We start from the raw sequence: 24,535 nt of genomic DNA, 5'->3' as shown, positions 1-24,535 counted from the left end.
ATTTCTACTTTTACCACTCCTATTTAATATAATACTAGAAATTCTAGCTAGAGTAATCAGGCATGAGAAAGAAATACAAGGGATAAAAATAGGAAAGGGAGAATATCATTGTTTGCAGATGATGTGATCCTGTGCTTACAAGATCCAAGAAACCTTATTAAAATACTGCTAGAGCTAATAAACAAATCCAGCAAAGCAGCAGGTTATGAAATCATCATGCAAAAATCAGTAGCTTTCCTATATACCAAAAATAAATCTGCTGAGAAGAAATCAGAAAAATAATTTTATTCACAACATCCTTAAAACAAACAAACCAACCCTAGGAATAAATCTAACCAAGGAGGTGAAGTACTCTATAATGAAAACTATATCTGCATAGCAAAGGAAATAATTAGAAATGTTAAGAGAGGACCTTCAGAATGGGAGCTACTCTTCTGACAGAGGATTAATGTTTAGAATATATAAAGAACTCAAAAAGCTTAACAAAAAACCAAATAACCCTATGAATAAATGGGCAAACGAATCAAACATTTACCAAAAGAAGAAATACAAATGGCCAATAAATATATGTAAAAATGTTTCACATCATTAGCAATTAGGGAAATGCAAATCAAAATTACAATGAGATTTCATCTCACATCAGTCAGAATGGCAGTCATCAAGAATACAAATAATAATAAATGCTGGAGAGAATGTGGAGAAAAAGGAACATTTTTACACTGTTGGTGGGATTGTAAATTAGTACAACACTATGGGAATCAGTATGGTGTTTCCCCAAAAGACGAGAAATTTCCATTACACTCTATAAGCCAGCTATATCACTCTTGGGTATTTATTCTAAAGCATTAATGTCATCATACTCTAGTGGTACAAGCATACCCATGTTTGTAGCAGTATAATTCACAGTAGCCAAATTATGGAACCAGCTTAGGTGTCCATCAACTGATGAATGGATAAAGAAAATGTGGTATATATACACAATACAGTTTTATTCAGCCATAAAGAAAAATAAAATTATGTCATTTGCAGGAAAATGAGTGGAACTAAAGAACATTATGTGAAGTGAAATAAGTCAAACTCAGAAGGTCAAGAATTGTATGTTTTCTCTCAGATGAGGAAGTTTGAGAGGAAAAAGGAAAAGAAAGGTGGTAGTGAGGAGGAATCTTACAAAAATCAAAGGGAGATCAGTAGAGTAGAGGAAACGGAAAAGGGGGAGGGAGGAGGGGAGGAAAATGGGAAATACTGGGAAACGATATTGAGCCAATCATACTATGTTATGTACATGTAGGAATATGTAACAACAAATCCCACCATATGTACAACTGTAATTTGCCAGTAAAACATTGTGGGGGGAAAAAACAAATATGCTTTAGGTAAGAGGAAAAGCCTATGTACCAGCCTATGTACTGCTCTGGTTGGGGTGTTGCCTTGAAGGGCGACAGGTGAACCCTGTAGAGCTTTTCCTCCTGTGCTGAGCAGGCCGGGGCACAGCATCACTGAAGAATCTCTAACCCAGCTAAAGGGCTTCACAAGCTGGTTCCAAGGCTCAAAATCCTCCAGGAAACACCCACTAAGGACTATCACCAGGGAATATAGATCTCTGGCATATTGCCTTTTCTACACCACTCCCCTGAGGTGCTGGGAAGCCAATCAGGTCTTGATCTATTTGGTGAAAGGCAGTTTTCAAAATACAACCATTAAATTGCCAATAATTTATAATAGTAATTGTATTGTGAAAAAGATAGGATTATCTAACATACGGAGCACCAAACAGTTCTACAGAAGATAGGGCTTCTCTTGGCTCAAAATTCACAAGAGAGGAGAGTGAAATCCACATTTGCATTTTCCTTCTGAGTGCTATGTGAGCTTGAGTTACAGAACACATATGACCAACAAAGATTTCCAGGGCATTTTTGCCTGGATGTGGAACATGGGAGGCCAGTCTCTAGTTCTGCCTTCCCACCCAATGACATGCAGTTAGCTGACCAGAAAGACCCATGTGTAGCTAAAGGAGAAAAAAAAATGGACAATGATTTAGGAGACTTGGATGATGAATCTGGCCCTGCCATTCATTGAGAGTTTACATCACCCATGAAAAAGGCGGCTAAGGTAGGATACCCTGAGGGGATCTCCAGTTACCCCTTGGAGGATAGAGCCACTGACTCCCAGTTCTGAGCACCACCGGAGGGGAGGGCACACAAAGCAAGGATCCAGAGCTTCCCTTGGAGCGCAATCCTTCAGAGGAGCTCAGTCCTTCCAGCACTAGTTGAACATGATTCCAATAAACATATTGCTGAAATGTTTGTTTCCGGTTGTCATTTTAGACTGCAAGTAGCTAAAACAGATCCGGCTCCTATATATAGATCCTGCGTTTGATTGTGTTTTGGGAGGCTTTTATTACTACGCTCCTTGGCTGGTTCTCAGCTAAGCTTTTCCATCAAGGGATCCAATTTTGGAATCAGAAAGTCAAAGGATCAGTGACCATACTCAGGGGTCTCAAACTCTGTCTTTCTCCCTAATGCTGTGTTCTGCAGGTGGCTGCCAGCAGGACTGGCTCCTCTCTCTGCTCAAAGCTTCCTAATAATAATGAGAATGCTAATGGAAACTGACCAGCCCCACAGTGCAGTAAGCAATGCAGAGCACCTCTGACCTTCTGGGCTTAAAGGAAACATCTTATAATTTGGATTGAAATGAAGTACAGATGATTACAAACAGCCCAATCTTGAGAGAAGAGGACCCAAGACTCTTGTGCATAGAACAAAGAAGGGGGCCCTTAAGGGTGGGTGGGTTTCTGGATTTTACTCCTAGATTCTCCAAGGGAGGATTTGCCAGGAACAACAAGGTGAAGGAAGGGAGGTGGAGGTGGGTGTTAAGGAGGAGGTGTGGGCAGGGAGGGAGGAGGGGACTGGGCTTTCCTTACAGAGACAAGGTTGAAGCTTTGCAGTCTGATTTTTTAAAAAGTGACGATCTCCCAGAGACAGTCCCTCTGTGTGTGTCCTTTGTTTTCTCTGTCCCATTTCACAGTGTCCCTCTTCACCTGCCTCTGGGATTTCTTCCCGGTTAGCCATCCTGGTCTAACTGCCTTCCTGGTCTCCATATTTCATGTGCCTCAGCACCTCTCTCTCTTCCCCTTCCTCTCTGTCTCTCCTGCCTCTCTCTTCCCCACTTCTTGCTTTCAGTCCCTTCTCCTCCCAGCCTCTCCTCTTTTTCCTACCCTCCTGCCCTCCCTCTTCCATCCCTCCCCTCCCCCTCGCCTCCCTCCCTTCCTTTTTCCCCTTTCTTTCCTCTCTCCTCCCTCCCTGCCCTTCTCTTTCCCTCGCCCCCTCTCTGTCCTTCACCCCTGTCTCCCCTTGCCCATCTCCCATCCCCTCTCCTTCCTCCTCTCTTCCCTCTTTCCCTCTCCCTCCCTCTGCCTCCCGTCCTGGTCCTTGTTTATCTGTGAGCTCCCATTTCTTGCCTTATACATTTACCTGCAGCACAAGACACCGCTCCTCTTGCAAAAACTGTTTAAGAAATCCACATCCTCTCCCTTCATTCCTTGGGCATTTCAGAAATTATATTCCTCCCCCAACTACCCCCGTCAAAATAAAATGAATGCAGCCAGCTCCTGCTGTGTGTCCTTAAATTCATTCCCTCCAGCTTTGCTGGTTTGAAAGCCTGTACCCTAGAAGGGGCCTCCTGCATTTGCTGGCAACCCTGCTCCAGTCTGATCGCCACAGATAGTGCTTTGGAGTAAAAAAAAAGGGGGGAAAAACCCTCTCGTTGGAGATTTCAAAACAGATTCTACCAGCTTTCAAATCCCTGCACTTGCGGAGTGGCGGGTTTGAGGAAGAGGGGATGGGGACTTGGGGTGTGGGTGTTTGTCACAAACACATAAGCAACAGAATTTATATATGTATAGATCTGGGCTTCCCTTGGCATGTTTTTGGTGTCTTTTTCCCTGGCATGGAGGGTGGGTGCTGTGTAAGTCTGACTTCTCTCACACTTCTCGGGTTTGGGGTGTGTGTGTGTGTGTTTGTGTGTGATGGAATTGAGGAGGGGGTGCTGTGTTTTTGATCTGATTCACTTGACAGATTATTTGAATCCAACCCACCTTTCCGCACATGTCAAACAGATGGGATCATTGTTAAAAGCCTTGAGAGCCGGGCTGAGCGGTGGGTAAGGCAGGGAGGGGGAGCCAGGAGGGGCACCGAGGGGAGGAGGGGGCACCTTCCAGTGGCTTTGTGTGTTCACACATTGGAACTGACAGGAGCCCTTCTTCTCCGTGGGTGGGGGAGTGTTTGGGGGTATGGGGTTGATGAGGGGGGATGGAAAGGGAGAGAGGTGGGGTGTTGGTGGGCAGGGTTATGATGTCACAGCCAAAGTTACAACAGGAGGAAAACACAGACATGGTTCAACATTTTTTTTTAAACTTTGGACTGCCAAGAGCTGAAGGAGAGTGGTGAGCAAAGGAATGAAGGGGAGAGAGAGAAACTAAGCTGGAAGCTTGAGTTTTGTGTTGCCTCTTGAAACCTTATGAATGGATTACCAGCAGCTGGGAGCCAGGAGAGACCTATAGGGGATGCGAGCTGCCTTACACTCTAACAGGGGGAGAAGCAGGCGGAATCCTTCTTCCCTGATGGGTTACCCTCCTTCCTGAAATGAATGGTAGGAAACCTTTTTTCTGAGGATCCTTGGGGTGGCATGGTGGAGGGGGAGCTGGTTTCTTTTCTTACCTGAGTATTTTCCCTCCCTCTTCTTGTTTTCCTCCTCTCTCTTTCTCTCTCTCCCCCCTTTTCTTCCCTGCTTTTCTGACTTTATACATCCCCTCTCCCCACTCCAAAGACTCAGTTTCTATTTTGATCTGCTACAGCGGGGGGGGGGGGGGAAGAAAAAAGAACTGAGTCAGAAAAGTGAATGGAGCTAGAGAAGTGATAAGAGGAAAAAGGATAAGCAGACCAGACCGAGGGGTGTCTGCTTAGTAATGCCCACGTGCCTGGACTGATAGCCTCAAAGGGACTTGCTTTGAGGCTCCAGTAGATGCTTCTTGGGGAAACAAGGTGTGCTGGGGGTGGGGTGGTTAGGACACCGCCTTCTTATAGCAAATAGATTAGCTGGGTAGAGGAGTTTAAAAGACAATGTGGAGTCCCAAGGCTGAGGAGGCAGTGAGGTCTTCCTCCATGGTATGTGGGCTGCATGTTTTGGAATGTGGGCTACACAAGCAATGATTTTAAAAGTGTAAGTGATTTTTCTTAGGACCTGAACGAAGGACCCAGTGTACTGCTCTCTCTGTTTTGTACTACCTGTGGTCAAACGTACCTGGGTTAAGCATGCTCTCTGTGAGTGTCCATCTGTCTGTGTGAAGATGTATACATGTATATAAAGAATGGGGATCCTTTGAGAAAGCTGGTGTGTGAGCATCTAGGCAAACATGACAGAGGTTAGAATCACAGTATCTACCTCCTTGTTTTATCCATTCATTTCAAATCAGTTGAAAAAAAATTGTTGCTTGAGTTTAGCTGTTCATTTTTGTAAATTACTTATTTTGGGCATCTCATTTGTTTATTTGCTCACTCAGCATATGGTGACTTTTACTAACTTCAGATTGAGGAACTTCTGAGAGGAAAAGAAGATCTATGTACTATGAAAGCATGGCATTTCCATTTAATGTTTCTCATAGCAGGATAATTGATTTCTCCTTTCTCCCAATGTTCAATATGAAGTGAATTTAAGGTATTGTTCTTTTAAATCTGAAATGATTGATTGAAATAAGAAAAAATGCAGGAGATTTGTAAGAAAACAAAAGAAAGACATGCAAATAGTCCTAAAAGGCGAATGTGGGCTTATTAGGGAGGTCCTTTCAAAGTGTGTGTGTGTGTGTGTGTGTGTGTGTGTGTGTGTGAGAGAGAGAGAGAGAGAGAGAGGAAGGGAGGGAGGGAGGGAGGGAGAAGGTACACACAGAGTGCTCCAAAACAATATTGATTGTTTGCTATTGATTGTGTAGGCTGCGGCTGCAGAGAGAGAGAAAGCCCAAGATGTTTACTGGGGAAACGGGCTGTCCCCTGTGCCTGGTCGAGATGGGGAGGTTTTCAGGAGGAAGGAGGGGACAGGAGGAGGTGGAGTGATGCACCAAACTTACTAGCTTTGACATCATCCTTGTCTTTAAATGAAAAAACAAGAAGATAATTACAGGCAGAGAGAAAGGGAGAGAAGGGGAGAGGAGAGACCGGAGGGAACAGGTCCTTGAAGTACACACTCTTCTTTTTGCTCTTTTCCCTGTTTTCCCAGGGATCCACAAGGCTCCCAGAAGGTGAAGTCAAGGGCTCTCAGACTCATTTGGTTAAGAGAACAGCAGACTGTCAACCCAGAGAAGAACTTTACGGAGACTTACCACATACCAACAAGTTGGAAGGGGATAAAAAAATACTTTCGGCCATCAACAACCCTGAGCACCAAGTGAGGGTAGTATCCTATCCTGTGCTGGCAGACTGGCAGCTGAATGGGGACCTGGCTGAGGACATCTACAGATGGAAAGTTAAGTACCAGCTTGCTCCCAGATTCTTTTTGCATTTTTAGATGATAGCCATCAAATTGTGTGTCTGTGTATAAATTTGTTTATAGCAATTCTAGCAATTTGTTTTAAGGTGAGCATTATTTTGGGTGAAGGAGTACATAAAAGAAGGCAACCCCAAGGGAAGGAAGAAGAGAAGGAAATGAAAATGGGAAAATACTGTGTTTTTGAATGACTTGGGGGCAGCCAGGGGTATATATAGGTGAGTGTGCTATTTGAGAGACTTTGGTTTATGCTCTACTTTCTAGTATCAGTGTGGGAAGGGATTATTGAAGAAGGAGCAAAAAGAAAAAGGAAAGAAACCTGAGCTCTCTGGAAGGAAAGTCCAAGGAACCAAGAGCAATTAGCTTCATTCTGCAAGGACTAAACTAGAGCTGCATGAGGGAAGCACCTGCCGCGCAGCAGTGGGGAAGTGACTGGCAGAGCCACCAGAGCAGCAGGTCCTCAGGAGAGGCTCTCCACTGGGGCAGCTTGACAAAGTTTGGTTTGTGAGCAGAACAGTTCCCCAGTGACTGCACATTCATTGCAGGCTGTCTCTTCTTTTTCTCCCCATCATCCCAGTGTGGTACCCAGAAGTTGACTTCCGGCTCTGTGGGAGAGCTGAGGGAGGGATGATGTGTTTGAAGATCCTGAGGATAAGCCTGGTGATCCTGGCTGGGTGGGCATTCGGTACTGCCAACTCCGAGCTGGGCTGGACACGCGGGAAATCCCTGGCTCAGAGGGGACACCTGAATCAGGTGCTGTTGGAAGGGGAGCGCTGTTGGCTGGGGGCCAAGGCTCAGAGACCCAGAGCTGTTCCCCAGCATCACCTCTTTGGGGTGTACCCCAGCAGTCCTGGGAACTACCTGAAGTCCTACCCTGTGAGGGATCAGGGAACCTATCCTTCAGGACGCACTAAACCGGACTCCATGAGAAAGGCTGTTTTCCAAGACCTGACTGAAAACACAGTGGGAGTGGGGGGGAAGCCGAGTGAGCATCCAGTAGCCCTGTGGGTAGGGGACAGTCCTATTGGGCAATCAGAGCCTCCGGGAGATGATGACACTTATCTTGGCAAACAAGGACTCAAGGAGTCTCTAGGTGAGGCCGCAGCTCGGGGAAGCTGGACAGTGGCTGCCACCATTCCCACCACCTCTCCATACCTGAAGGATCCTGAAGCGGAGAGCCAGGGAAAGGGCTGGGCCAAGTCCAGGCATCCTCGCCGAGTGGTGAAGAGGCAGGCAGAGGACATGTCTGGAGACCCTGGTATCTCTCCTCCGCATTTCCAACCTTGGCCTAAGCACCCCCTTAGGCACAGGGTTAGAAACGTGTTGAAGGACAGCATACAAGATGGTGGAGGAAGCCCTGACTGGGAAGCAGAGACCTTTAACCCCCAAGGAGGACTGTCTATCTTGTACTTCTCGGGGAGGCGGGAGCGGCTGCTGCTGCGTCCAGAAGTGCTGGCTGAGATTCCCCGGGAGGCGTTCACAGTGGAAGCCTGGGTGAGACCAGAGGGAGGACAGAACAACCCGGCCATCATCGCAGGTAATGACCCACTCCTGGGCTTTCTGATGTCCTGGGGAGTAGCTGGCTCCATTTTTGATGGGGTTAGACCTAGGGAGCAAGGTGGGGAAGAGGTCAGAGCAGGAAAGCTAGGAATAAGGACAGGGAGCTGGCCAGGGACAGGGATGGGCAAGCCCTTTATTTATTAGCACAGTAGGACTCTGGACACCATCAAAGAGAAGATAATGACCTCTGCCATAACAGCATTGCCCCTGGTATAGATCTCATGTAGTTCTGTGCATCCTGCTTGCCCTCAGGAGATCTTGGCTTAGCTCTCTCACCTTTTTTAAAGGGAAAGGACTTTTCATCTTTAGTCAAAGGAGAAGGGGTCTCATACTCTGTTTCTCATAGTCAGTTTGGGATACCCAGACAACTTTGAAAATAGAGGAGAGTCCAAGACCTGCACAGTGAGTCATGCCTGGGCTGGTCCAGGCTGGGAGGGAACAAGGCTGTCAGGCACACAGCCATCTTGTCCTGCCTGGTTGCCTTTTCTCTGAGCAGCCCTGAACGTACACAGAAAGGCACCACCTGTTCCACATCTGGGGGTCTCCTTCATTTTGTCCTGACAGCAGTATACACAGACTAGGAACAGTAAGGTCTACTGGAAAAGGTGGGCACTCATAAGCCAGGGTCTTGGCTTCTAGCCCTGGCTGTTGTAAGAGGGATCTACAAATGAAACCTGGTATAACTCTTCGATATTAATCAGAGACACCTGCCTGGGAGTTTTGCCTATATTTATTCTTCTCTATACCCAGATGTTGGCTTTTTTGGAAAGTCACTCAGAAGGGAAAAGAAGTGAGTGGAGTAAGAATAGCTGCCTCCTGACTGGGAAGCATGATTCAAGAAAGGTGTTTAGGGTTAGGCTTTCTATTTCATCACTTGTATCTCATTATCCTTTTGGATGGATCTCCCATGACAGAACCTAACCCCAAAACAAGACACATAGTAAAACAATTTAATTTTATTAATTTGGATTATCCACAGCACCCTTTGATCTTTGTCTATCCCATTACATTGATGGAGAAACTGAGGCAACAAGACATGCCAGAGGTAGGCTGGGGATGGGACTTCAGAGCCCATGAATTGCTTGACAGTTTTCCAAAACAAAAACTTCTCAGGTTGCTGGAACCCTGCAAAGAAGTTTGAGAAGAGGGAAAGAAATCTGGAAAAGGAAGGAGCCTCTTCCAATGGAGTGTTGCTGGAACATCCCTTCCGGACACTCTCTCTCTCCCCCTTTGGCTGTGATTTCTCTGTTGGAAGCTGGGATTCCCAGACACTGAGCACGCTAGGGTCTTTTGGTTTTGCTTTATTTTGGGGTGGGAGAGGGGGTGAGAGAAGGGGCTGGGCTGTGAGCTAGGTGGGAGCAGAGAAAGAGTAGAAGGAAACCCTTTTTCTGGGGCCAAATGGAAGAAATAATGAGATGATTATCTGATCAGAGCTGGCAGTTTCACAGTTCCTCCCAGATGACTTCTTCTTGCTGCCTGATCTTGCTTCCTAGTACCCATCTGCCAGGGAAACTGCGTGCTTGCCGTCTAGACTGACACCCACGACTCTGCTTACCCCTCCTCTTGCAGTAGCAACATAGAGACCTGGGATCAGTTTCTGACTGTAAAGAATTAGAGAAGGATCCAACAGGAAAACATGTGGGAGGCTCTGAGGGGCTCTTATTAAAGCTCAAACCTGGGGAAGCAGATTCACGATTGTGGTACCTGACTGCTATCCTGTCCCTCCTGTGTCTTGTCTCATGCTCTACACAGAGGAAAGCAGTGATTTGATTTGATTGCAGTTCTCACATTCCTTGATGCACCTCCCGCAGCCCACCCCAATATACCGCTTCCCTCCCTTGCTCATCTGTCTGTTACCCTCAACAGCCCTCACACAGCCACAGCGCACGCTCCTTCTTCAAAGTGTTCATCTGACTCTCTTAACCTCCCTAATCACGTACAATTGGGCAGGAAATCTGTTGCAGACAGTCTAGCTTCTGAGGTTTCTTCTCTTCAAATCAAAGAGGTTCCTGTGGTATACTGGGATTTCCCCCTTTAGGTTCGCTCCAGGAAGGTTGAGGGCAGAGAACAGCCAGGTCCAGCTCTTCTCCACCTCCCACCCTGTTCTCTTCTTTAGTCTTGTGTACATCAGGAAGTACCCCATAAGGATTTAGGGTAAAAGTTGGTAAAACATAGGGGTTGGAAACAAGGTCACCATCCTTCAGGATTCTAGCAGATGGGCTCCTGAGGATTTAGGCATCCTGTCTACTCATACTAATTACCACGGCACTCACCTGTGGACCCTGTGATTGAGAATCATGTAGTTACCAAACAAGGACTCAGGAATTCATTGCACCAAATTACTCTCCTCTATCAACAGGAAGCCGTATTCCTTCTCACCTAGCACTGGTCCTTGAGCTGGTCACTACCTGTTCCTAGGATGGTTGGCTTCCCCTATGCAGAACAACAATACAGAATCATGTCCCTGGGAGCTACAAATGACTCAATTACTGCAGTTCTGCTTTCTTAAGGATAGTCCAAGATGCTGCAAAGATTTGGCTCCCACACTCTTTTACAACAGCTTTCAAAAATCAGCATATGCCTACTTAACCTAATCCCACTTTCCCAGTCTTCATTCTACCAAACTTGAGGTGTTTTCTCTTGGGTAGAGATCAACCATTGCAGAGAAGACCCCACCCCCAGAGGTGGGGCCTTGAGGAATACTTTCCACTTAGGGCACTAGGTGGCAGCGTTGCCTCATTACAGGAGAACAGGAAGCCCCCGAGGGGGGACTGTGATTTCTTGGAGGGCTGTCCTGCCCTGGCCTCAGCATGCAATTTAATCATCCTCTCCCAGAATGTTGTTGGTAGGCACCTCTGGGGTTTAGCTTCATATAGGTTTTTTTTTTTTTTTTTTTTAAGCTAATATGGCATTTTTAGGGGTGGTTGACTGACTTGTATTTGTAGCAACTAGTAAAGAAAGCAAAGCCAACCAGAGTTGTCCTCTCCTTCCACCCCCAATAATCACATTCTTTCAAAATAGGAAGCTGGACTCCAGAATGAACTGCCAGAATAGTTTATTTAGGGTGGAGGATGATGTGGGGCTCACAGACTGTAGGTGCTGAGGGTTTCTCTGGCCCCCAAGTGGGTGGGGCTTCCTGCAAGGCAGGCCTTCTGCAGGTACCTGTTTCCCATGGCTGATGCAGATCAACTGAGTTCTAGGGGAGGGCTGCATGCAATGGCTCCCCTGGAGGGTACCCCCCAGAAGCAGCTGGTTGAGGGCTTGCCATTTAGGGCTGTGTGCCACTAAGAGTAGTCGGAGGCCTGGGGCCCATTTGGTTGGGCCATTGGAACTGAGTAGGGGAATAAGCCAAATTCTGTCCTATTTGGGGGAACACTTGTCGCTCCAGCACTCAACCCTGAAACCATCCTGTTCCCTTCCCGCCTTCTCAACTTCCTTTCCTCTCCTTCAACCCCAACATACACAAAAGAGAAAATTTAATAGGTTCCTCCGTACCCGTAATTGATTTCAAATGTTCCCTGAAGTGGCCCAGCTGAGTAACCACCTGCAGCTCCAAGATGCAGGAGACTGAGTCACTAAGTCCATGGCAGGACTGGAGCCCAGGTTTCTTCATCCAACAAATATTTATTGAGTGCCTGGCCATGTAGAGTGCAGTGAGCCACTGTGGGGAATACAAAGATGTCTAAGAAACTGTCCCTGAGGCGAGGGCAAGTTTTTCTCCTCTGAGGATCCAAGTTTTAGAGAATGTCCCAGTGTGGAATTTGGAAGGGAGACAGATCTGGAATCAGGTATTTTATTGACACTATCAGGGCTATGGTCCTTGGCAGTTCACTGAACGTTCTGAACTTTGTTCAAATTGAAAAATGAGAAAAAAACCCAACAATATATATAAATGTATGATTCCATCTTAATAAGAAAAAAATCTTAAAAAGAAAGAGAAGAAAAACAGAAGACAAATGAGATAATGTCTAGCAGAGTTGTTATGACGTTTTAATAAGTCATGTATATAAAGTGTGCAACACAGGGCCTGACCCAGGGGGCTTATTTATGACATGGCAGGTGTTAACAGTGGGTGGCTCCATTACTAAGAGCTGTGTATCAACCCATTCCTCTTTGGTTCTAACCTATTAGCCTCTCATTTTTCTGTAGGTGAGATATTAGAGATATTAACTTTTTTTTTTTTTTTAAACAGCATGGTCTCAGGATAATTAAGGACTAGAATCAGAGGCCTAAAAGGATCCATTTATTTTATTTTTTAAAATTGTCTTTTTTTTTTTTTTAGCTTGGGCAGCAGTAATATTTCAAATAAATTGGACAATGGTGCTAAAGTTTCTTTGGAACTGTGAGCCCTTTTGAAAAGCTGATGAAAGCTATGCTCACGCTCTAGAAAAATGTACATGTTCACATGGCTTACATAACATTTACGGCTTTCTGGATTTCGATGGCCAGGGTCTGCTGACATTAGTCCATTGTTCAGAGCCTATTGATGGCTTTTCTGTTTTGAATGACATCTAAAAAATGAGATTTTTATCAGATGCCTTGACATCCTCTTCTCTCCCAATGAGGGAGCTTTGTATTCAGAGTAAAGAGTTTTTCAGTGGAATATGGAGCTTTGCAGAAGACAGATTCATATAGATGTAAAGAAAATAGAAAGGAGGGGGCACGTGTGCTGTAGCTGTCTTTACCCAGCAGGACTCCAGATTTACATTCATACTCTTAACAGGGCTCCTCTGAAGATGAAGTTTCTATGACCCTCCTCCTTAGCTCTCTTCCCATATGCAGCAATAGTCAACGTCAGAACGTGTGTCCTCATAGGACCGTAAAGGGATGGCCCAGTTCCTATTGCCAGCTCCCAACCAGGACCTAGCTATACAGTAGGGCCACAGAGCCCTATCCTTGGTGTAGAAGAGCTATGCGAGCCATCGAGGTGTTGTTGGCCTCTGGGGCGGATTTGCCACTGTGATGATGAAAAGATACATGAGTTTTATGTCCAAAGAGGGCATGTGCCTGATGGCTGTGAACTAGCAACTCAGTTTAGGAGGATTCCCATCACGTGGCTTTATGACCCTCCAGAAGAGAGGCAGTATGGGGACGTGAGGTGTGTGGTTAGAGAGGTAAAACAGAGTGCCACCATGACCTTTTGCAGCCCACTGCAGGCCCTTGTCCCTGCAGACTTCTCTGCCTCCCCATTTGAGAGCCATCTCTTCTCTGCTCCAGCGACCTTTTGTGTGCGCTTTCCTGGGGTGTGGGTTGCTTCTTCCTTACTAGGTATATGTGTGTGTCATTTCTATCCACTGAAAATTTCTTGGGAGCCAAATGCATTTATGATTGACTTTTGTCATCACAAAACATCTATCACAGTATTAGAATCTCAGTTAAGTTTGTAGAGTAATGTAGAAATTTAGATTGCTGGATTCCCATCAGGGGTGAGTGAAAGGGAAAGGGAAACTTCTGATGCTGGAGGCTCTTTGTGAGGATCCAGAGCAGTGGCTTTCAAATTCTGCTTTTGCTGCTTGCAGATATGTCTTAGGGGCTTCTTAGGGAAACCGCTGAGCCCAGGGCTCCCCTCCACTTCATCAGGAATAGCCCCTCTCTTACCTATTTCAGATGAGAAAACTTTTGATGACTTTAAGAAAATTCAAACCCTACAACTCTAGAGCAGAGTTGGCATATTATGGTCTAGGGCCACATTGGCTCCAAAGCCAGAACCGCCTTTTGTAAATAAAGTTTAATTGGAACAGAGCCACACATCTGATTATGTGTTTTCTGTGGCTTCTTCTCTATTGAATGGCAGAGTTTAGTAGTTTCAACAGGGACCTTATAGCCTGCAAAGCCTAAAATATTTACTGCCTGGCCCTTTGAAGAAAAAGTTTGCCAACCCCTGCTTCTTCAGCATTGTTTCTGGAGTGTCAATGTGACAGAGATCAGCTGGGACAGCTGCTCTGGGAGTATACCTGGCAGCAGATACATAAAGAACATGGCTTGCAGGGGCACAGCTAAGGAAACTTGCATCCACTAGGGACCCCAGCACTATGCTCTGAAGAGCCTCACTGCAGTTGCATGGAGGCCCCACACCCTGGGGGTGGCAGGGAGAATGGCAGAGCAGGCCCTGGGACACAGTTGACTCTGGCTCCAGGACTCTCCAAAGCTTTGCAGAGCAGTTCTTCGACTGCTCAGCAGTCTACAAGGCTTCCACCCAGCTCCTCTTCCCTCTGTCCTCTCTCAGGGTCGGGCTTGCATCATGGACTGGTGGCTCTCCCAGCCTTTTCTGGCTCCTTCCAGATTTCCTCTCATAGTTGTCTCCTCTAATAAAATCCTTGCATATTTAATCCTGTCTTGGCATCTACTTCTTATGCTAACACAACTTTCTAATCCAAATGCAGTTTGGACTCAGTAGGTCTGGGGCAGCTTGAGGTTCTGCCTAACAGGCTCCTAGGTGCTACTGCTGCAGAAAATGTGTGGAGGGGGGCAGATTTTTTCTGTAGAGGGACAGCCAAAAATTGTTCTGACTCTGCAGACCATACAGTCCTTGTTGCATCTACTTAATTCTGTTATTAGGACATGCAAAGAGCCAAAGAAGGTACATAAATATATTGCCATGGCTGTGTTCCAATAAAATTCCCATTTGCAAAAACAGGTGGCAATAATTGTCCTACCCCTGCTATAGAGGGTTTGCCCCAAATGCCATGCTTTTACAGTTCTCTCTTGTTTTGCATCCTGTGCCACACCATCCAGAATAATGCCAACTGAAAGACTTTGCACTACTAGTGAGGGGAAATATTATTTTTGCTTTAAAAAACAAAATTTGCAAAGTGTTCACAGGAAATAATCATGCTAATTTCTAGGGATGAACACTAACTATGGGTAAAGTTTGTATGTATTTTATTTAGTTTTTAATATTTTTATTGATGAAAATTCATGTGCAGTTATCACCTTAAGGTTCTTTTTAAATAGTATATTGAGATATGCTATTACTTATTATTTATTACTTAAAGTTAGCATGTTTCAGTGTATGTATGCTTAATATTTTTAGCATCTTTAATGTTAAAGAATTATGCAGCTGTTACCACAATCTAATTTTAGGACATATTTATCAGACCCAAAAGAAATACCATTAGCACTGTCCTTCCTAAATTCATCGTAAGCATAGGCACACCACTAATCTACTCACTGTCTCTGCAGATTTACTTGTTCTGGACATTTCATAAGATATATGGCTATTTGTATTTAGCTTCTTTCACTTGAGGTTTGCCATATTGTACCATACATTAGAGCTTCATTCCTTTCTGAAGTTGAGCAATACTCCATAGATATACTCTGTTTTGTTTATAAAGTCATTAGTTCATGGACATTTCAGTTGTTTCCACTTTGGGCTATTATGAATAGAGTTGTTATGAACATTATGCACAGGGGAACATATTTTTTTATTTGGGGTTGGTGGGCAGATAGATATTGGGAGAAGAATTTCTGGGTCAGATGGTAACTTTATGTTTAGCTTGCAAGGCATTGATTGGATTGTTGTAGAAAGTGGCTGCACCATTTTGCAATCCCCACCAATTCATTAGGGTTTGGTTTTATATGCTGTCCCTCGAAAATCAAATGGTCTGCTGTGGCATCACTGGTGAGTAGGACTTTGTCACTGCGAATGTCTGATAAAGCATGAGGTCTTGGAGAAATGTGCTGTTGTCCTGCACAATCAGAAGACATGCCTGGACCTTTGATGCCAAGGCCCCTGCAATCCCAGGGAACTTTACTGGTTGAAATGGGGACTCTTGTCAAGCTCTCTTCTCTAGCTTCTTGAGGGTATCCCAAGATGGATTCTGTCTTTCATGAACTGGTATCTGCATTTGGGGAGCTCATCTTTGATCCAGAGTACATTACTTTATGTTATCTCCCACCTTATGAATGCTGAATTACAGGCTTATGGGAGACACTCAGCCACTCAGAAAAAGCCACAGTGTACCAGATTCTGATACAGCAGAATCACAGTGTACCAGATTCTGATATAGAAAGAAAAGAAGAGAAACAGAGCAGGGAGGAAGATGGAGCCCACATAGCTCACTTATGATGCCAGGGCTTTTTCTGGTCTTGCCCCAGGTGAGAGCCTGGGCCCACTCTGTTAAAGGATTGGTGTCTAAATCAATTGGTGTCCCAGGCTTCTATCTAGGACTTTGGAGTTGAGCTATTTTCTGGGGTGTGTGGGGGGTAAGAGGGATTTCCATTGAGCATGACACTGATCATCCTACTCATCACTCTGCAGCTTCAGTGCCTACCACCTGTAATTAATCTCCCTCTCATCATTCCCCCAACCTTCAGTTACTGTGAAAGAATCTCCTAAGTCCTTTTGATCCCAGAGAGACAATGTAGTGAGTGAGGTTTAACCGACCCAGACCCAGGTGGTAACATGGTTACTCATTCCCCATCCTCTTTGAGCCTTGTATTTACTCTCAGAATTTGGGATGAGATAGAAACCCATAAGGACTCTGGGTGCAGTTCTAGAGTGAAGTACATCTTTATGTTAGAAATACTCAAGAGTGACAGAGGCAGGGCTGGAGAATAGGACTCACCTACTTTCTTTGGGCTTTTGGTAGCCCAAATAAATTCACCAGCAATACTACATCCTTGATCACCTCTGCTTACTCCTCTGTGCACTTCTTTCTTGTTCCTCTGAGCATCTAATTCATTCAGAACGTGTATGCCAGGAGGTCTGGCTCCTTCTCTTTCCTGTTTTAGTTCATGCCTTGAGGAGGCCAAATAAACACCTTATTTGGTGTTTATTAAGAGGAAGGCAACACCTTAGTCTGGATCCTGAGCCTCATATGCTGAATATCCATGCTTTGGTTCCTGATGTCATAAACAAGTACATAAATCCTGGGCTTCTGCCCCGGAATACATGGAATTAGGTTACTCTGGGGGCGCATCAAATCTGTTTCTGCTTGTGTTGTACACACCCTTGTCCTAGCACCTTCCAGAAGCATATTTCAATGCCAAGTTCATGTTCAGAAAGTAACAGCATTCTTCCCTTTCCATGTTTACTACCTGCTTTAAAACAATCCTCCTTTTTGGATTTTTTTTCTTAAGGAGGAAATAAAGCTCAGTAAGCAATCAAAAACATCTCAGTTCTCTTTACGAGTCAGAAGTGAGTGGTAAAGAAAAGTGGTTTTGCTCAGATATTCAATATGGCAACTGGAACCCAAAGACTCAGAGCATTCTGAAGTTGAGGTATTGCCATGACAACCAGCTAGGATATCAAGACCAGTCATTGTGCCACATTTCTGGATTAGAAGTCTAGTTACTTGATTATAGAAGTCACAGAGCTTAAAAGTTAGTGGATCAATCAGTCATCATTTAGGTCCTGACACAGCACTTGCTAAGTTTCATACATGTAATTGGTGCACATTCTGGACAGGAAATTAAAGAAGTACTTTGGTTCTATAATACATTTATTCATTTGCTCAACATTATTGAGCTTCTATTAGGTGAATTATGAAGCACATAATTAGCCACATGCTGGGAAATCAAGAACTGCTAAGACAGAGGCTCACCTGAAAGGTGCTCATGGTCTGGTGGGTGGCTTCCAATAAATGGATTATTACATCCTGGTTTGTGGAAGTGGCCAGACTTGTTTTGATGAGCCCAAGAAGGTAACTGGAGAGACAGAGGAAGGGCTGGAAGATGGTAGAATTGGGGGTGGGGGAGATAAAGGAAGTCAGACAGTCAGGCAGCGCTGGAACACCAAGCAAGCCTGCAGACCTGAAGTGGGTTCTTTGGACCTTGAGTTCAAGAAGCACTGATGACTTTAGAGAGGGCAGTTTTGCTCTAGAGGTGGCAGCCAGGAGGAGAATTGACATTATAGTATATAGAGATATGCAGAAGAGAAGATGGATAAAGACAGATAGCAGGTCTAGGGCACTACATACAGACTTTCAGCTAGGAAGGAAGACATTAGGAATAGAACCAGGCTCAGAGAGGTTTCATTTTGTGGTGAAAGATTCAAGACTCAGGCCTGTTATTAAAGAACTACTAACTCAAGTGGGAGACAGCATAAACCAAGAAAAATATCAGAAGATAAATATAAAGTAAAGCATGCATATGCAAACTCAATCATTCCAAGAATTATTGCAGATATTATTCCTTGACAAATATGTCTGTAGTACTTACTCTGTGCCAGGCCCAACAGCAGTCATTTCACAAATATCAATTCAAGAACTCCTCAAGGGAAGAAATGGAGAAACTGAAGCACAGAGAGAAATAAGACATGACTTAAGGTCACACGGCCAGCCCATGCAGAGCCAAGCTTTGAACCTGGGTGTTTGTCCCTAGAGCTCATGTTCTTCTCTACTTTGTGATACTGTCTCTAATTTTTTACAGCAGGAGAAATAAGGAGTGAAGGGCCCCAACCTGCTCAACTGAAGCCCTCTTATGTCTTAAACCTACTCTTCTGTTTCCTACAGGTCAATGAAGGGCCCTACCATGCTGCCTAGGTCTCTGGGAGTCCCTGTCTTGCTTTGTTGCCCCTCACCCTCTACCACATCACATACAATACCACTAATCAATCACCAAATGATGTCTGGTTTGCCTCTGTACTATATTTTGGCCCTTCTATGTTCATCCCTATGGCCTGTAGCTCCTGGAGAAGTTAATTCATTCTTCATGTATTTGACTGCAAACTATCTGAGCTTTCTCAAAAGCAAAGCAGCTCAAGCTGAAGCTCATGACCTTCATGACCTTCATGTCAAATGGCACTCTACTTACCTCCTCAAGTTCATACTGGCCCCTAGGCTAGGCATACACTTGCACACCTACATGTATACATGTGCATACATCCATGCACATATATATGTATGCACACCCATACACACACACACATGAGCATACACACACTCATGTACATATGTGCACACCCATATGTGTACATATGCACACATATATATACAAGCACACTTTCATATGCTTACTCTCACATACACAGCCTCACACACAAGCAGACATTTACAACCATGATCAAATACATTCACAAGCATGTATCCCTTCAGTTTAACTTCTAACAGCACCAAACCGTTGTTATGGCACAGATATATCATCTCTTTCTGGACTTGGGCTCTGATGTCTGCCCTTTGTCTAACGGTAAACCATTCCCCAAAACCATATTCACCTGTCTGTCTCTTGTTTAACATCTGAGTTTTCAGATATCTCTTCCCAGAAATTGACCTTGATCTTCCTAGAGACTGATCGAGGTTTGTTCTCCAGTGTGTTTTCCTGGGACCCTTACTCTGCTTTATCAACATACTTAGAAGAACTTACCATAATTTCCATTTTGCTTTTGTTCATGAGATACATACTCATTGAGCTCCTGCTGAAAGCCAGGCAACATTCTGGGCAAAGGCATTAAACAGACAGATGCGGCCCTACCTCCTGGTCATTTCTATCCCAAACTAACTCCCCGATCCTCACTATAAGCCTTCTGGGACCAGGGCTGTACCTGGCTCATTGCCGCATCCCTAGCACCTTGTGCATGGTCAGATAGTAACAAATAACTCTTCCAATAAATATTTGACAAGAAGGTGAATGAATAAGTAAGCCACTAAGGAATCAGTCTTACAAACTGTAAAGTGAATTATTCTATTTGAAAGTAGGCAAGGAAAGCCTGGTAATCTTAAAGTTCTATTGATTTGGAAGATGGTCAAGATATTTGAAATTTCCTCACTAATAATTAGAAGGAGCACTTATCCTCTGCCTCAGCTCCTCCCTTTTCACCCAGAATATATTTATCCTTGATAAATATTGACTGGAAACTAATCTAAAAAAATCTCATGTAATTTACAACTAGGCTTAACCAAGATTATTTCCAAAATTTCAGAAATTCGCTTTAAGTGCTTCTTTGGATTTGCATGCATACATAGTCTCTTTCTCATTATCGAGGGGCTTTTGTGTGTGTTTGTGCACTGTTCCCTCAGTGGAAGTGGAGAAGGGCGCCTCTAGAACCAGCCTGATGAAGAAGCCAGCAAGGACCTAGGCATGGTCTTTAGGCTTCAATTCTTTCCAGGGCTATTCCTTTTCTAGTCCTTTTAAAATTTGGGATTTTTATAAATTTTTTTGAGGGGGTAAAATCCTTTTAATGTATTCATTGGCAGTTCCTAGATCAGTTTAGTTTTTATTCAGACACTCACTAGTTCCTTTATTCAACAGATGTTTATTGAGCACAAAGTAGGTATTCAATAACTAATTTAGAAAGGAACTCCAACTGCACACAGAATAATTATAAACACTAACCACAGTAGAGGTCTATTTTAGACATTGTTTGTTTCAAGGCACATTAATAATTTGGAATAATTACACAATAGAATATCCTTATAATCCTGATGGTACAGCTGTGGCATGGATCCTAAAGGAGGAGGTCATCCTAGCAGGATTTCCTTCCTGGGTGTGGCAGTCTTGTTGGGCCTTTGAGCAGAGTGTAGGATGTCACTTGATTGACCTCATCCAGGGGCCAGCCTAGTCCACTGGCAGAGAAAGGGACACTAGGTAGTCATCCCACCCTCTCTGCCTCTTTGCCTGTCTGCTCTCAGCATTTCTGGGGCCTGAACAGTGACAGTGTGCCGCTGCATGCTGCAGAAACCCAGGCGCCAATGGGGGAGGCAACTGCTGCCCTTGCATTCCTGGGTACCTCCGGCAACATCATCCTCCTAGCCTGCCTCCTGCCAGCATGCAGCCTTCCTGCTCTTCAACACAGCATGCTGTGCTTCCCCTTTCAAGCTCCTATATGCAGCAGGTGTAGCCTCTGATCACCTGTAGGCTTTGGGGGGCACCTCTGGCTTCCAGTCACCTCTATCCTTCAGCATGAGGTGCGTTCCTGAGCCAGGCACCCCTTTCTCTCCCCTCCACATGGCCTGCTCATTACCAGTTCCTGATCTTTGTGCAAGCTGTCCCCTTGTCTTCATGTCATGCATCAGTCTCACTGTCTGTCTAAATTCATTTCCTACATGTAGTGGGTAGGAATGCTGAGCCTGGGGTCTGATTGTATTGGGCTCAGGCTTTTTACTAGCACTATTCACTTGGCAAATTCAATCCCCTCATCTGCAAAATCGAAGCAGAGGTGATTTCTGTCTCAAAATTGTTGTGATGTTTTAAATAAGTTAAAATGAATTGGAGGCTTGGAGCAGTGCCTGGCACACAGTGAGTACTTGTTGGATGTTGGTTGCTGTTTTTATCATCTGTAGAGCTCTGTGGCACACAGGGACCAGAGCTGGCTGTCAGGACATTCATAGCCCTGGCTCATGTTACCCTTTCCCGTGGCCTTCCCTGCCCATTCTAGTTCCGCATACTCTCCTTCTCCAGAACTTTTATTGCATGGATATCTATATGATACAATTTTTCATGTAATTGTAATGAAACCTGATTAATTGGATTTCATCTAAGCAGACTCCTTAACTATGTTTTAGCTATTGTGCTTTTTAGGAGACATGGGTACATGATAAAAAGATGAGTTCAAAAGAGGAATCCATTGGGAAAAGACCCAGCCCATTAATATGTGGGTTCAAACCAATCCTTTCCACCTTCTATAGCCACAGCCAAGGAAGGGTGGGGTAGTAAGAAACAGTTCTAGCTATGACCTGAAAACCCTTCTGCAGTAAACCTAGAGACAGAGATTCCAGGCAGTCTGTCCATGCAACAGACAACCCATCCCAGTCTCCACTTTGCAAACGGGACAGTGAGGCACAGAGAGTGAAAGGCATCTTCCTGATGCTACACAGGAGCAGGCTGAGACTATGCTCCCAGGTTTCTTGCCTTCTAATATGATGTGATTTCAACTCTTCCAGGTTGCCTTTGCTTGATTTAAATCTCTCATTGGAAAGCAGAGAAAAATGTTTTTTAGGAAGATTTTTTAGTAAGAAAATGAAACAAACAAAACTGATGAAGACCATAGTCCTCATTTGACCTGAAATGCCAATAAAATTGGTCACTATTTTCCTTTGTTCTTTGTCATTCTTACTCAGGAGCTAAGTGGCCAAGCTATGTCACCACAGGGGGTTTACTCCTGGAGCCAAATTTAAGTGTCTTCTTTGAACACTGGGCTCTGTAGACTCACCTGGGTTCAATTTGGAAACACACACTCTGTCCTTCAGTTCCTCCAGACTTTCACACTGGTGGAAAAGGGGCAGTGAGCATTTAGTATATGACTGCCCCAGTATTTGGTGTGTGTGGTCTCTGGGTCAGCAGCCTCAACTTGTTCCCTAGAAGGCAATCAGAGTCCTCTGGGTTACTTGTGATGGCATAGAGGAGGCAAAAATGCTCAGCTATTATTAAATGAGCAGAGAGGGTATACAGTGGATGACGATAAGACACAGCGGGCTAATGCTGGCAGAGTAAAACAGTGTCTCACTTTAGAAACCCTCAGCCTCTAAGCAATCGGGAGGTTGTTTCCATTGCAAGAGGGTCTCCTGCAGGCTTGCTTTACATAGTGACTCCTATCATTGGGTATGTATGTAATATTATTTAAGCACTTCTTAAGGTAGTGTTGATTCTATGAATTGTACTTGGTAAAATAAATGCCAGAGTAAATTTCTGAGAGTATCCAAATTATTTATTTGGTAGAGGAGCAAAATAACAGAATTGGTGGTGGTGGTGCTGCTGCTGCTGCTGCTTAGTAGCTGTAAGAGAGACTTCTTGGGCAGCCCTTGATAGAGATAGAGTCAGGCTGGGGAAGAAGGGTGATGGCATCCTTCTGTGAGTACCACTCTGTCCTTCCCAGGATGGGCAGGTGCTGGGGTAACTTATCAAGGTGAAGCATATTCTAGACTCTCAGGTGTATGATTTGGTGTGTGATTTGGTGACTCTATCTTCATGATCTACCTTTTGCTTTTGAGGATTTTTCAAGCACATAGTTTCCTAGTTTTGTTAAGGAGGAAAGCCAGCTTGATTGGCAGAGCAGCTATCCATGTCTGTTTCTCTGCTAAGGAACATTAGTTCAACCCTTCCTTCCGGACCACACTAGCTGACCACTGGGCACCAATGTCTTGTTGAAAGAATTCCAGAGTCACAAGACCAGCAAATCCCATTGAGTGCTCAGGAAATTTCATACTGCTTGTTCTCAGAGGTTATATAAAATGGTCAAAATAGAATTACAATAAGTAGATAAATAAATACATATGTAAAATCCATGTTTAAAATTACACTGAAGACTGTTCTCTTTCTCTGTGTCTCTGTCTGTCTCTTTTTCCTGATGGCAATGATTAAACATAAGGAGCATTACAATGCTTATTCAATTTTGGTTATCTATTTATTTTCTTATGTGGGGAAAGATAAATTAAAGTTGCTAAATGTTCTGAGATAATGGGTGATATCAGGCAAAATACTGACTTGAGAGGAAACTGCCCAGAAGAGTCATGAGGTGGCAAGTCTGATGGTGGCTCACTTCTTCTTAGTCCCTCCTAGGTAACAGAGAAGGAGATGGAAAGCCAGCATGGTTTTATACCAGTACTGGGGGCAGAGATGTGCTGGCCAGATTGGTAACTGCTCCTACTATGGGGAGTAAGCGGTATAGAAGGTAGGGGAGGATTAAGAGATATTTTTCTTTGTTAAAGGTCATGGAGTTTTTAGTGTCTTGTGACATATTTTCAGTTGGGAGGATGCTCTTTTGTGGATTTAGTCCATTAATGTATTACTTATTCCTACATGGGCTAGATGTCAGCCTGACACAATGGGAGTGTGGAGAGCATAAGGCTGGTTTACAGCTTTCACCAGGCTTATTAGACTGTTGAAGAGATAGGGCTAAATATGCAAAAAGGCTAGCAATGATATTAGCAGAGAATAATGTGATTGCATGCTTAGTAAGTACTGAGCACTCTTTTGTTTTGCATGTGTGCATTCATTTAACCTTCCTCAAGTGAGGTATGGTTATGACCTCCACTTGCCGTGGATGAGGAAGTGAGGTTGGGAGAAGTGCACCAGGTTACTCAGGGTGGCAGGACCAGTGTATGTGATTGATCTAGTTTCTTGAGCTCCATAGCCTGATCTTCCAGCTACAACAGATTTAGCTATCTTTTTGGTTTTCAGTTGGCTGCTAGGTTTCTAAGGCCTTGGAGAATCTGGAGAATTTGGGAAAGGGGCAGGATTATCCTAAGAGATACTCAGAAAGCTTCTGAAGGCACTGGTCATTCTTGGCAAGGCATGTTACAACTCTAGGTCGACTACTTGGTCTCTCTCTCTGTGGGTCGCTTTCGCAGCAAGAAAACAGTAACATAGGCACGGGGGTAGTCATTGCCAAGCCCCAAAGCCATGTGGCTTCTTGCTTGGTGGCAAGGTAAGCTTCCTGGAGAAGGAGGTTCCTGTTGCCTCAGACTCATTTCAGGGTCATGGCAGCACTGGGCCTGGTTCTTCACAACTATGGGCTTCACAGGGACCTGAGCCCTTTGCTCTATAGATTTTTCTGGAAATGTAA

The 24,535-nt window shown here is 44.5% G+C and overlaps 1 protein-coding gene across 1 annotated transcript in view; it reads left to right on the top strand.

The window, feature by feature from the left end:
- The first annotated feature begins 4,417 nt into the window (after positions 1-4,417).
- Pappa2 (pappalysin 2) overlaps positions 4,418-24,535 on the top strand; it is a 251,429-nt gene continuing 231,311 nt past the window's right edge. Inside the window, exons 1-2 of the mRNA XM_046430234.2 lie at positions 4,418-4,647; positions 6,268-8,071. Of these exons, the coding sequence (XP_046286190.1) occupies positions 7,162-8,071 (910 nt within the window). The 5' untranslated portion in view covers positions 4,418-4,647; positions 6,268-7,161. The remainder of the gene's footprint in view (positions 4,648-6,267; positions 8,072-24,535) is intronic.

Source organism: Marmota monax, unplaced genomic scaffold (assembly GCF_021218885.2).
Source record: "Marmota monax isolate L192 unplaced genomic scaffold, Marmota_monax_Labrador192_F-V1.1 WCK01_AAM20220418_F8-fsc00055, whole genome shotgun sequence".
NCBI classification, from domain to species: domain Eukaryota; kingdom Metazoa; phylum Chordata; class Mammalia; order Rodentia; family Sciuridae; genus Marmota; species Marmota monax.
This window is presented reverse-complemented; position numbering and strand designations above follow the sequence as displayed.